The 14,661-nt window shown below is 37.2% G+C and overlaps 1 protein-coding gene across 8 annotated transcripts in view; it reads left to right on the top strand.

The window, feature by feature from the left end:
• The window catches only part of CEP112 (centrosomal protein 112), a 370,586-nt gene that overhangs the window by 85,812 nt on the left and 270,113 nt on the right, over positions 1–14,661 (top strand). For all 8 annotated transcript variants that reach the window (XR_006653046.2, XM_045182487.3, XM_045182485.3 and 5 more), the window contains one exon: positions 4,911–4,990. Coding sequence is in view for 7 of the 8 variants with exons in the window: in XM_045182487.3 (XP_045038422.2) it covers positions 4,911–4,990 (80 nt within the window). In the remaining variant the exon portion in view is untranslated. The remainder of the gene's footprint in view (positions 1–4,910; positions 4,991–14,661) is intronic.

Below are 14,661 nucleotides of genomic sequence, written 5' to 3'. Positions count from 1 at the left end.
TGTGTGGGCCAGCAGCCGTCCGCGCTCTTCGCGACCCTGGGATGCCTGCCCCTGTTTATTTCCTTATATTCAGCAGAATCCCTTTCTTATGGACACAAGTACTCATTTCTTGCTTGCTTAAATTTTTAGGATGAAAGGGAGTAAAATATGTATTTAGTAAGTGTTCAATAAACGTGTTTATGGCTACTTATGTCTTAAATTATTTAAAACTTAAATTACAACAGTCCCGTGTTTGAGAATGTACGGTGTATGCTTAACTTTCCAGGTTTTTTCATTATTTAAATTATTAAAATTCATTTTGGGTATTAACACTATATAGTGGGGAAAGGGTTACAAGCAACTTAATTCAAGCTTTCTTCCCCACTGCCATTAGTACATTAAAGAGGAAAGCACTTGGTCAGAAACATAGGTAAGAACTAGAAATATAATCCAAAAATGCCCTAAGTATACAATACGAATATATTCAATTAGTAACAAACAAACAAGCCTAGAGCAACATTTACTGACTGTTCTAGTATAAGCCAGGTATATGGATTGTGCTGAGTGCCCGGCATATAAAAGTAAATGAGAAACAGCTTCTGGCTTTAAGGAACTCCCAGCTCAAAAGTCTGTGCTTTGACACTCACATGTTTAACTCAGAGGGAAGTCTGTCGTTCTCCCGTTCAGATAGTTCCATTCCTGCGATAGAAATGGTTCTGATGGTTTTAGAAGCATAAATTAGATCAAGGTGCTCGTGTTAGAACAGCATCCGGAAGTGGCCACTGAAACCTGGACAGAGGTTAAGGGTGAATTGCGAATGATGAAAACCACTTGCAGGAACTCAAAGTTCTTATCACTCCAGGGGCCATTTTCTGAAAGGGCGAATAGTCCGTCTAAGGGAATTACTGTCGTGTGGCGTACCGTGATTTTGGGTGTTCATAACAACCTTGAGTTTTCAAGAAGATGTTGTGTGTAGAGTATTTAATCAGAGAAGGTAATGATAATAATTTTGAACAGTTGTTGAGCAGTTATTATGTCCCCAGTGTTGTTCTACGAGCCCCACGCGGAGTAAGTCACTGCTGTCCCCATCTCCCGGATGAGGCCCCGGAGGTGCAGTGCGCTAAGTGACTTGTGAGCAGTGGGGACAGACACAAGCACTCTGACTCCAGAGCTCACACTCAGAGTCACCATGTGATTTGGGATTAATTTTTCTCAAAAATAGTTAATTTTTTGAAGTTTTCACTTAAAGGGGTAAATCTCAATTATGCTTTCATGCAGAGTTCTGAGTCCCAGAGAAAACTTGAGCAGCAAAGACAGGGGAAACCCCTCACAGCACAGCACATTGGAGGCACAGCCCCAATAGGTAAACCACAGTGACTCACCAGCAACTCCAATAGCAGCTCCGAATTGCTTTCCCTATACGTAACGTATTGTTTCAGAGGACCGGGAAGTAGGCTGTGGGGCGTGGAGGAAAACTCCTACTCAGTAGAAATCCCCAAACCCTTCTGGGGATTTCCTGGGAACTGGGTTTCAGCTGCAGCTCCAAGGAGGAGACCACACCAGGAGACATATAATAGAAGCAAGGCTATGCCCCTTGTACTTTTTGTTTAACACCGAATCTTAACAAATACTCTCTTCAGGAAGGACCAAGGTTTAATCTCCAAAATATATTCAGCACCAGGAAGATAAACAATCCAATTAAAAAGTGGGCAAAGGATCTAAATAGACACTTCTCCAAGGGCCCATAGACATAGGAAAAGTGCCAAACGTCACTAATCATCAGAGAAATACAAATTAAAACCACAGTGAGATATCTCCTCATACCTGCCAAAATGGCTACCATTAATAAGTCAGCAAACAACTGCTGACAAGGATGTGGAGAAAGGGGAACCCTAGTGCACTATTGGTGGGAATGCGGACTGGTGCAGCCACTCTGGAAAACATTGTGGAATCTCCTCATAAAATTAAAAATTGAACTGCCTTTTGACCCAGCAATCCCTCTTCTGGGAATACTATCCAAAGAATACTGCAATACGAATTCAAAAGAATAATGCACCCCTGTGTTCATAGCAGTATTATTTACAATAGCCAACATTTGGAAACAGCCTAAGTGCTCATCAATAGATGAGTATAAAGAAAACTGTGGTACATTTATACAATGGAATACTATACAGCAGTAAAAAAGAAGGAATTCTTACCTTGTGTGACAGCATTGATGGAACTAGAGAGTATTATGCTAAGTGAAATAAGCCAGGCAATGAAAGACAAGTACCATATGATCTCACTATAACTGGAATCTAGTGAATGAAATAAATTACCAAGCACAATGGAATCAGAGGCACAGGAACAAGGAACAGACTGACAGCTGTAAGGGTGAGGGGGGCGGGGGGACTGGTTGAAAGAAGATGAAGGGATTAGACAAGACCATATATGCATGACCCATGGACGTGCACAGTGGTGTGGGGATTGCCTGAGGGATTGGGGTAGTTGGGTGGAGGGTGGCAAAGGGGGAACATTGGGACAATTGTAATAGCATAAACAATGAAACACTTAAATTTAAACAACAAATCTTTAAAAAAAAGCATGTAGGAAAAAAAGTCAAAATGGAGTCTGTGGAAAAATATTGTAGAGCCAAGGAATGACAGCATTATACTGAAGACTTAGAGAAAGGAGTTTCTTTGGAAAATGGATTATTCCAAAAGAAAACATCAACAAATTTATCAGTAGAATACCAGAAAATAGGATGCCTATGACAGAGGAATAGGTTTCTTAAGGAAAAAAAAGGATGAAGTGAAGATGGAAGTAATTGTCACAGGAAGGGCTGTAAGGAACCTGAAACGCACTAACAGATTTAAAATCCACATAGGAACTGGTTAGGGGTAGAACAGATGTACAGAATTAAGTAAGTGATATTAAGGACAAACCATTATTTTTTGAACTGCAAAGAAAAAAGGCAAAGCATAAAAAATTTTGAAAAAGGAAACATATTAGGGCAGAAGAATAGAAAACCTGTGCACAACAACTGATGTTCCTGAAGGGGGACTCCGATCAGATGAGCACACACATAATTAAAGATGTTAGCAGCCCTGGCTGGCGTAGCTCAGTGGATTGAGTGTGGGCCTGTGACCCAAAGGGTCACTGGTTCGATTCCCAGTGTAGGGCACATGCCTGGGTTGCAGGCCAGGTCCCCAGTAGGGGGCACATGGCAGACAGCCATACATTCATGTTCCTCTCCCTCTATTTATTCTTCTTCCCTTCCCTTCTCTCTAAAAATAAATAAAATCTTTTTTAAGAAAAGATGGTAGGAGACTTCTGAAGGTATGTGTATGTAAATTTTAGAAGATCCGCCCTGTTTCAGATAAAGATCAATACAAAGAGATTAAAATACATTTGAATTTCAATACAAAGAAAATGGTCTGTTGCTTTAATAATCTATTCACTTTAATTTAGCAAGTTTACTATGTACCAAGCACTCTAACACATACTAGGGATCCGAGATAAGTAAGACTAATTTCAATCTTGAACTTGATAAAACTTTGGGTAATAGATTTTCCTCTTTTGTAAAGTAAAATAAATCTAGTGGGAAAAATTTGCTGTGCACGTTAGTTGTTCTTTCTCTTCCTAATAAGGTGGGTATTTATTAAGTGTTTTAATTTTACCATTTAAAATATGGGGAGGGACTCCTGTCTCCTAGTTCTCCTGATGGCCCACTGTCCCCACCACTGGCCCTGCTCCTCTCTGTTTCTCAGTTTTTTCCCTCACCTTGGCGATTGCTATCATTGCAGCTGGATGAAGCCTTTTGATACTCTCATGGAAAATTTCCTCTATTCTCACTTCTTTTGGTTTACAAGCAGACATTTTAGCTATGTTTGTATGAATTTCACTCAAACACCAAGGGAAAAAGTACAAAAATTATAAAAGGAAAACAAAGAATATAGGGTTTTTTGAATTACGTAGATCTCCATCCAAAGCATTATTAATAGCTTAACTACGGGTATTTTGGGCTAGCATCAATTCAATGTTTGGGAAGGTTTGGGATTGTGTGTGGGAGGTGGTGGAGGGGGGGATACATTTTGTTGGTTTTGTTCTTGTCGGCCCTCTGCTAGCCCCTGTACCCGGCAGCTGCACTCACAGCTTCTCCTGGGTTGCCAGCAGGTGTGAGGCTGGCTGGCATCTCCACCCCACTGACTTGAGTTTTCTTTCCTACTAGCTGGCCCTGCGCCCTCAATGGCCATGTATGTGGAACCATGGCTGCTGTTTTACTCCCCCGTTTCCCTCCAGCTGTATTAGAGTTGTTTTTCCTATTTCTAGATCCATTGATGCCCACATTGGGTGTGCTTATGTGCATTTACGTATGAAGAGTTTTCAGTGAAGCAAAATTTTCATTTGTTACTATGATTCATGCTGCCAACCCATCTACTCAAAGGATGATGCCACATTCAGAAAACGGATACTTGTGGTGGGGGGACTTAACTGCTAAACTCAGTCAATAGTTACCCGAATCATTCCCAGCAGTGGAAAGGAAGACTATTTCATCATAACCTGTATGTGCCTGGGAATATAGACACATTATTTACTATGTTCTCCCGAATCACATGTGATTCCTTTCTTTTGGCCAATATGTAATTTTTTAAAAAATTCAAGTGATGGTTCCCTTTTTGCATATGTTTTTTACATATCAGTTTACAGGGAATTCACATGCAGGGAGATTCCAACAGTTATTAACTTTGACCAGAAAATTGGTATTGGAAGTAGAGTATTGAAATAATTATATGGTAAATGATTATGGTTAACCAAGTCTCTCTTTTGAAATGTCTCAATCTAATTTGTATTAAAAATGGACTTGGGATTGCTGTTTCATTGTCTGTCTTTTTCCTTGGCGTAGACTTGACTTGTCCTCTGTTAAATTTGACACACCTTGTCCTTGGCAGGTTCACGACCTACAGAGTGAACTCGATAAAGAGAAAGAAGATACTCAGAAGAAAGTCCATAAGTTGGAGGAAGCTCTGAAGTGAGTAAAATTGGAATACATTTAATTAAAAAAATAATACTTCTAAATTGTGAGCCAAATTAAGTAGCTAGAACCTGAATATTATATTTTTATAATAGCCTTGCTATGATTTTGTTTGAATCAGTTTTCCATCATGAGCTTCTGTTTTCAGAATTTTATTGCCAGCCAGTAATTTTTTTTAAAAAAGGTAAAAATTAGTTCAGTTGTTTTAAGTGATAGGAATGTAAGAAAATAGAATGTAGTAGTTTCGTATGCTTTCTTCTTCTTAAATAAAAGCAGACTTAGCAAAACAGTAAGATTAGGTCTCAGAACATTCAGAAATTCCACTGTAGAATTTTTGGAGAAATGTGGGCAATGAAATCTTCCAGTTATATTTGAAAATGAACTACTACGCAGGCACTGTTTAGGAATGGTTTTGTCTCATGATATAAAATTTAAACATACACATTAAAATGCTAGATTTTATTTGTCTTTTCCATTCATTCACTGAGGTGATGAGGCCCTGCTTATTACTAGGTTTTATCTCAGTTTTTAAGTGGAAAACATCGATTTACTCAATAAATATGGAGTTCCTGCCACAGCTCAGGTAATGTGTAGCCCCTTCCCAGAGGACCTTACAGTCTGGTTGGAAGGATATTTGAGAACTTTGGCAATTATACTGTAGAGTGATAAGAACTATAATGGGAGAAGGGTTCTCAGGGTACCTGACCCAAGAACGTGATCTAAGAAGGGAGGCTTACGTGAATTCACTGTTAACTCTCAGAGAACCAGTAAATGCCATGTTCCTTGCCTCTCCAAACCTACAAACAGGAATCACTTACAGAAAGGCCAAAAACATGCCCAGGATCAAACAAACTTAACATCAAATTCTGTCTGGGAAGATTGCATAACTATTCTCTCTCTCTCTTACTTTTTCTTAAAATGTATTGGCTGAGTTGCTGAAGAGAAAACCTTAAAAGAATTTGTTAGTCCAGTCTGTCTTTCTTTGAGTGGCTTATTTCACTTAGCATAATGTTATCCAGGTCTATCTGTGGTATCACAAAAGTAAAATTTTCTTCTTTCTTACTGCTGAGTAGTATTCCATTGTGTGAATGTGCAACAGTTGTTTTACGCACTCACCTACTGTTGGGCACTTGGGCTGCTTCCAAATCTTGGCTATTGGAAATAACACTACGATGAACATAGGGGTGCTTGAATTAGTGTCTCGGGTTTCTTCGGATGAATTCCCAGAAGTGGGATAGCTGAACCATAAGGCAATTCTATTTTAAGTTTTTTGAAGTGTCTCCATACTGTTTTCCACAGTGGCTGTACCAGTCTGCATTCCCACCAACAGTGCAGTAGGGTTCCCCTTTCTACCCATTCTCGCCAGCACTTGTTGTTTGTTGCTTTATTGGTGACAGCCATCATGCCAGGTGTGAGGTGATATCTCATTGTGGTTTTATCCAATAATTTGCATTTCTCTGATGATTAGTGACATTGAGCATCTTTTCATATGTCTATTGGCCATCGGTATGTCCTCTTTGGAGAAGTGTCTATTCAGGTCCTTTGCCCATTTTTTAATTGGATTCTTTGGTTTTTTCGGTGCTGAGTTTTATAAGTTCTTTATATATTTTGGATATTAACCCCTTATCAGATGTATTGACAAATATGTTCTCCCATTCAGTGGTTTTCTTTTCATTTTGTTGATGGTTTCCTTTGCTGTGCAAAAACTTTTTAGTTTGACGTAGTCCCGTTTGTTTGTTTTTTCTTTTGTTTCCCTTGCCAGAGGAGACATATCAGAAAAAATATTGCTAGTAACACTTGTATCTGACAAAATAGACTTTCAAACTAAGGCTATAGGAAGAGACAAAGAAGGCCACTGTATAATGCTAAAGGGAACAATCTAACAAGAGGATATAATTCTAGTAGACATTTACGCACCCAGCATAGGAGCACCTAAATATGTACAGCAAGCCTCAATGGGCATAAAGGGAGAGATTGACAGAAATACAGACATAGTAGAGGATTTTATTTATTTTTATTTTATTGTTGTTCAAGTACAGTTGTCTCCATCTTCCCCCCCACCATCCCCACTTCTCACCCTTGATTTTAACACCCCATTGACTTCAATGGATAGATCTCCCAGGCAGGGAATCAACAAGGTGACAGCGGCCTTAAACGATACACTAGATCAAATGGATTTAATTGATAGCCTCAGAGCATTTCACCCCAAAGCAGCAGAATATACATTCTTTTCAAGTCCACGTGGTACATTTTCTAGGATAGACCACATGTTTGGACACAAAACAATAAATTGAGAAGATTGAAATCATATCAAGCATCTTCTCTGGCCATAATGTTATGAAACTAGAAATCAATCACAAGAAGAAAACTGAAAAATACACAAAGACATGGAAGCTGAATAACATGTTATTAAACAATGAATGGGTTAACAGTGATAGCAAGGAAGAAATCAAAAGATACCTTGAAACGAATGAAATGAGAACACAACAACCCAAAATCTGTGGGACTGTGGGAAAGCTGTCCTAAGAGGGAACTTCATAGCAATACAAGAAACAAGGGAAAGCTCAAATAAACAATCTAACTTTACACTTAAAGGAACTTGAAAAAGAACAACAAAGCCCAAAGTGAGTAGAAGGAAGCAAATAATAAAGATCAGAGCAGAAATAAATGAAATAGAGTCTAAAAAATACAAAAGATTAATGAATCCAAGAGTTGGTTCTTTGAAAAGATGAATGAGATTGACAAACCTTTAACTAGACTCATCAAGAAGAAAAAAGAGAGGACCCAAATAAATAAAATCTAAAATGAAAGAGGAGAAATAACAGCTGACACAAAAAAAGTGCAAAGGATTGTGAGAAAATATGATGAACAACTGCATGCCAACAAATTGGACAACCTGGACAACGTGGGTAAGTTCCTAGAAACATTCACTCTTCCAAAACGAAATCAGGAAGAATCAAAGAACCTGAACAGACAGATTACACCTAGTGAAATTGAAGCAGTAATCGAAAAACCTCCAACAATAGCCCTGGACCAGATGGCTTCAGAGGTGAATTTTCCCAAAAATTCTGAGAAAAACTAACATCTCTCCTTCTCAAACTATTGCAAAACAATTCAAGAGGAGGGAAGACTCCCAAGCTCATTTTATGAGGCCAGCATTATCCTAATTCCAAAACCAGATAAAGTCACTACAAAAAAATAAAATTACAGTCCAATATCCTTGATGAACATAGATGCTAAAACCCTCAACAAAATATTAGCAAACTGAATGCAGCAATAGATCGAAAAGATCATGTACTATGATCAAGTGGGATTTATTTGAGGATGCAAGGTTGGTAAAATATTAATAATAAATGTGATATACCACATAAGCAAAATGAAGGATAAAAACCACATGATCATATCACTAGATGCAGTCCAGCACCCATTTATGATCAAAACTCTCAGCAAAGTGGGAATAGGGGGAACATACCCCAACACAATAAAGGCCATATATGACAAACTCACTGCCAGCATCATACTGAAAATTTCTTAAGGGCTTAATTTTAAAATATTTTTGTTTTCTTTTTTATATTGCTCTCTCCAAAAAAGATTTGTTATTAGTGGCTCTCATTTATTGCTTGAAAATATGTAACCATATTTTCATATACCATTGCCTTTATAAGTACAATTTCACTTGCACATAGAATTTTAAAAAACAAGTTCCTGATATTTTCTAGGTAATTCAAATTGTGCTTGAATTATTTTTTTATTTGAAAGTTTTGAAGCCAACTTTCAATGTTAGAGATGCTAGGCAAATGTTTACCATCTGATTTATTGAAAGTCATTGTATAAAATTACTTATTTATACAAAAATTTGCAGCCCCTCTCCTTTTGCCTGACTTTATCTGTAGTTTTGTTTAAAGTGAGGAAATTTATAAAATAGTTTTGGGGTGTTATTTTTCTAACAGTCATAAGCTTTTGAAAAAGTTTTTTTCTTGCTCAGTGTACATAGTATTTGTAATCTCTCATTAGAGTGGAAAGCAGATTATTTACCCCTAAAGTTATATTTTTAAAGAAGTTATATTTTTAAACATGACTGAAAAAGCCTTCCTATAAGGTTCTTTTAAATCTCCTTCATCTATCTTTGGTTGCTTGTTTGCTGTTATAAATCAACATTTATATTAGTAGGAACAGGGATTAATCTTCAAATAGGAATGCCTTAGAGTGAAGATAATAAAACTGCAAAGTTCTAATGGCAGTGTTTCTGTACTTTTATTTGCCAGAAACTAATCTTAAAAGAAGACTTAAATGGAATACTAAACAATCTTGTGATAATTCAAAGGAGTGGGCTACATTTTGATTAGGTTTGTTTTTTAATAGAATATTGCTTACTGCAGAAATTTGGATGAAGTTGCATTAAAAGCAGATAACCTTCCTGTTTACCCAGGAGCTTGAATTTTGAATTTTGGTGGAAAGGGAAAGATAGGGTAAATTAATCTTGTGTAGGAATTTTAAAGTATAGCTGAATAATGTAATTCTAAATTTAGTTTTATATATAGCCAAAGTGAGGAACTATAGCTCAATCATTTTCTTTGCAAGGTTAGTGAAACTATCTCAAGGAATTAATAGTGATACATACTTTAAAATGGAAAAAATGTGAATTTAGGAGCTATCTAGAAAGAAGCTAAAAGGATGCATGCAGACTTGAATGGTTAATATAAAGACCTCTATCTTTAATAAGTGAATGAAAATATCTTTACAGGGTCATCTTGATAGGAAATTTTATTCTGTTTAGAAAACAGATTTGTACTTTTAAAAAGTTTCCTTATAAGAGGAATTCTAAAACCTGTTCCACTACAATATAAAAGTAGTCTGTAACTTATAGTACTTATTAAAGGATATGTGGGATTGGTCTTACCCAGGAATATGTGAATTTAAAGACCAGTAGCATTTGTTAATTTTCAGTATATTTTTCTATTACTATTAGTACTAATATTAAGAACAGATACAATTTCTAATGTATTATTCCATCAAAATATGTTAGATATTCATATCTGTTTAAAATGTTACCTCTAACAATTTAGATATTGCATTGAGTTGGGGAGCAGGAAGAAATTATTTGACATGTATGAAATAATTTTAGATTTTATGTAACTAGAATTAGATTAATTATATCAAAGTAGGATTAAATGCCAACAGAAATATTATAGTTGAGTTATTTTTTAAAAGATTTTATTTATTTATTTTTAGACAGAGGGGAAGGGAGGGAGAAAGAGAGGGAAAGAAACATCAGCGTGTGGTTACCTGTCATGCACCCCCTACTAGGGACCTGGCCCGCAACCCAGGCATGCGCCCTGACTGGGAATCGAACTGGTGACCCTTTGGTTTGCAGGCTGGTGCTCAATCCACTGAGCCACACCAGCCAGGGTTATAGTTGAGTTATTTTATAAGTTTATTATTTGTCACTACCCTTTAAATTCTAGGCTAATCCAAAAGAGAAGTGATTTTTTTTCTGCCATTGTAATAGAGAGTTTATGTTAAAATGAACCTTCCCAGGGTCCTTGGAAGGTGAATTCTGAACACTGACATTGTCCAGTGAGAAGACTGTTCAGAGTATCTATTCTTTAGCTTTATTTTCATCCCCAAACTAGCACATATTTGTTGTAGAAATTTGGAAAATTACAGAAGAACACAAATGAGAAAATCAAAATAGCTTTTGATCACATTTAAATAGAGCTCTTTACTTTTAATACTATTTTAGTTACTCTGAACACATATTAAATCTTGAGCTGTCGTAGAGTGGGAACATACCCTCCCATGCTCTATTACCCCCACACTCTATTCTTTCCTCCCACACTATTTCTTATCTCCAAAATTTTCTTAGCTATTCATAGTCATTTGCTCTTCTATTTCAATTTTACAAGAAGCTTTTACTAAAAATTCTATTGGGATTATGTTTGTATTATTTCATAGATTAATTTAAGTAGAATTAGAATTTTTACTGTATCATTTTCTCTCTTCCACAAATGGCATGTTTCTCCATTAATTTGTCTTTTTTAATGTCTGCTAATTAATGTTAATAATTTTCTCCATACATATTTTACATATTTTTGTTAGGTTATTCTTAAGTATCCTATAGTTTATGGTACCATTTTGTATTTTACCTTTTTTAAAATACACTTTCCATTTGATGGATCCAGCTGATATTGAACTCTAACATGTAGCAATTTTGCTGAATTTACCTTCAAAGTTTGTCTGTAAATTATCTTGGATCTGCTGTGTGGATAATAACAACAAATAATCAGTGAATGATTTATTTTCCTTTTCAATTTTTTGTTTTCTGTGTCACCATTCAACATGTTGAATATCATGGTGAAAGTGGGCATCCTTGGGAGTAAGGAACACTTTAACCATAGTGTGTAATTTTGGGTTGAAGGCTTTTGATAGGCACCCTGCACCCTTTAGCATATACCCAGAGCACGGTGGTGCATAGGAGTTAATCAGCTAGTTTCTGGATTTCTTTCAGAGTTTACCACTGCATGTGTAGCTGTACCTTCTGTGTGTCTGTGGAAGGAGGGTCGCCTGTGTCACCGTCTTGGTTGTCCCCCTCTAATTTGGAGGTTTTTTTCTTCCTGAAACTTTCTTTTTTCTATGCTTCCACAGAACTGGAAGCATCTGATGTTTTTCTGCCTAACTGAGTGCGTGCTTGTTTTCAATTCCCTCCGAACTGAGTCCTCCTGTTCCATCAGGATTCTGTATTTCAGAGTTCCCCGGGTTCAATCCTTGACCATTTTTTCTTCTGTGTTTGTATTTGTTAAGTGTTCTCAACAAGTTCCCTAGCTTCAAGTACCGTATACATACTTAGTAAATCTCGCATCCTTTTCTATGGCCCAGTCTGTTACTGAACAGTCTGTTACACTCCAGAATCATTTATTCAACATGTTATTGAATTGTTCGTTTTCTAATTTTTAGCATCCCTTTTTCATATCCATTTTTGTATCTTTTATCATTCCTTTGTATTTTTAATTGTCATTCTTACATTTTCATCTGTTCTTTTTTGTCTTCTAAGTATATGTTCAAGTTGGTTTTCAACATCACTGATTTGGTTTTCCGCACCTGCATTTATGGTTGTCTCCACTTCCCTTATGAATTTTTATTCCGCTCTAAATTTTCCTTTCTTTTATCCCTTCTTAATCTTAACCATTCCCCATTTTTAATCTTATTGTCTTAGATAAGATTAATCTCTTTAATCCCTTTGTCTTAGATAGTTTTAAGACTTTGTCCTCTACTTCATAGAGACTGCATGCCATCACTCAGATACCTCACAGTTTTCTGATATTCATTTCTGGGTATTATATTAGATTGTTTTGACAGTAGGTTTTTCTTCTGTGTATCTGGAATGTTTTTTCCCCTGGTTTCTATTCCCAGGTTTTGCAATAGCTTTTAGACTTCAGTTGGTATATCTCTGCCTTGTTACTCAATCTTGTACAAGGTAAATTTTGTCCAGTTTTGATGTTTATTTTTAGTTTAACAAACACTTATTGGATATCTACTGTGTTTGAACTTTTGTAGATACCATTGGCATTAGTATCCCATGTATTGAATGTTTGGGTTGTGAATTGTTCGCCTCTGCTCCGTATTGTCTTGTACAATGTTTATAGTCTCGGGCGTGTCTGCAGCTGGACAGAAATGTTGTTTGTCAGCTGCCAGTGAAGTCCCAAGTTTGTAGGAAAATGCCTTTAGAAACTCCGCTTTACTGATAGGGTACTTTTTTATAACCTATGTGGTGAGGCTCTCTTTTTCTGAATGAATGTGAATCCTGTAGAGCTCGGTATATTCGTATTTTGAAGTCAGGTTTCTTCCTTTTTTATATCCATCTACATTGCCTTAGCTGTGGCGATGCAGCTCCTCGTACACACTGCACCACTCTTCATCCTTCACTCTCAGTCCAGGGCTTTTCTGGGACTTACAGGCTCTGCATGGATGTGTATAAAAAAACATCAGTACATTTTACTCTGATGCCTTCCGCTATGTGGAAGAATCCCCCATCAATTAAAAAATTTTTTTTCAAGACACAGAATCTTTGACCAGAGGAAGAAAGGAGTTGTCTTTCTACATCATTTCTCTCACGTTTTACTTCCTGAGACTAAGTTACATTTGTTCTCAGGTAGACCTGTTTGGATATTTTTTTTTAATCAGTTCACTTCTATTGGCTTTCTATTTTTGGTGATTCATCCCAGGTTTTTTCATTGTGTTGTGTTATTTGTTTATTTTAGTTCTTATTGTCATTAGGATCTTACCCCTCGCCCCCCCCACCCCACCATACTCACTTCCTCTTTCTCTTTTTAAGTACTGTAGTGAGCGCTGAGAGGAACTATTCAGGCAGTGCTGCCACGTGTCTTTCTGTATGTGAACACTACTGTTGTTAACTTAGTTTTTGATAGAATTTTTTGCAATGTATTATATACCCTCCCATTCTTTTGGTCATTGCATAATAAAACCCATTTATGCTAAGTCTACATCATCAGTTTTAGAATCAATTATTGTGATTTGCTATAGATTCAATTATAGATTAGTATGTGTGGCTAAAATCTAAATACACAGTGATCTCCCCATGACCGTGAAATTTGATGTTTTTAAAAAACAAATGTTCTTGAGCTCAGCTTGCTTTGTGGTCTTTTGACTCTTTTTCAAGAGAACAGTGAGCCTTCTAGAGCTGTATGACCTCCTGAGCAGTGTGATGCTGTTAGCTTTCTGCAAAGCTAGTGAGTGAGCCCTGACTGGTGTGGCTCAGTGGGTTGGGCGTCATCCTGCAGGCTAAAAGGTTGCTGGTTCAATTCCTGGTCAGGGCACATGCCTGGGTTGCAGGCCAGATCCCTGGCTGGGGGCGTGCGAGAAACATGCAATTGATGTTTCTTTCATTGGTATTTCTCTCCCTCTCCTTCTCCCTCCCTTCCCATCTCTCTAAAAATAAATAAGTAAAATCTTAAAAAAATATTGTTAAAGAATTAGTAAGTGAACCAAAGACTGACTCAGCTCTCCCAAGTGTTTTTTCTTAACTCCAGAAAACCCTGTTCTCTGTTGCCATGAGTGTTCTTTGCCTTTCACACCATTGATATATGCTTTATAACACATAGACCACAACCAGCTCCTTCTGAGCTTTTATTCCCTTCTCCCCTTTGAGAAATTCCGGACACTGTTTGTTAATGGAGTATCTAGGGAAGCTTTTGTCACCACGTTGTCGTCATCCCCTCCTCCTCCCCAGTAACCTATCACTAAATGCGTGTAAAACTGGTGCTATTTCTAGTCTTGTAACTCCAAACCAAAATACTGTTTCTAATTATGATGATGTCCTTGCTTTAAACCCTTACTTTTTGTGTGTTCTGTTAACTTCTGAGGTGCGCCCTTCATACCAATCCTTCCGGTGATTCCTAGCCTCCTCTCACAGTTACTGCGAGTTTCTGCATTGTGCAGCTGAGTTTAGACCCCTTGTTGTCCAACTGTACTGGTCATTTAACTTGGGGGCAAGAGTAGGTACCCATCTTCAAAACCCCTTTCTCAACCTCCCCCACCTTCGCCTGTGATCCTGTCTTCACGTTTATACTCAGATTTCTTTAGAGTGATTTTACTCATCACCTCTGTCGCATCTCCTGCCTCCGTTCTTCAGTCCACTCCAGTCTGGCTTT

The sequence above is a fragment of the Desmodus rotundus genome, chromosome 9 (genome assembly GCF_022682495.2).
Source record: "Desmodus rotundus isolate HL8 chromosome 9, HLdesRot8A.1, whole genome shotgun sequence".
In the NCBI taxonomy this organism is placed as follows: domain Eukaryota; kingdom Metazoa; phylum Chordata; class Mammalia; order Chiroptera; family Phyllostomidae; genus Desmodus; species Desmodus rotundus.
Note: the sequence above shows the minus strand (reverse complement) of the source record. Positions and strands in the feature narration are given on the sequence as shown.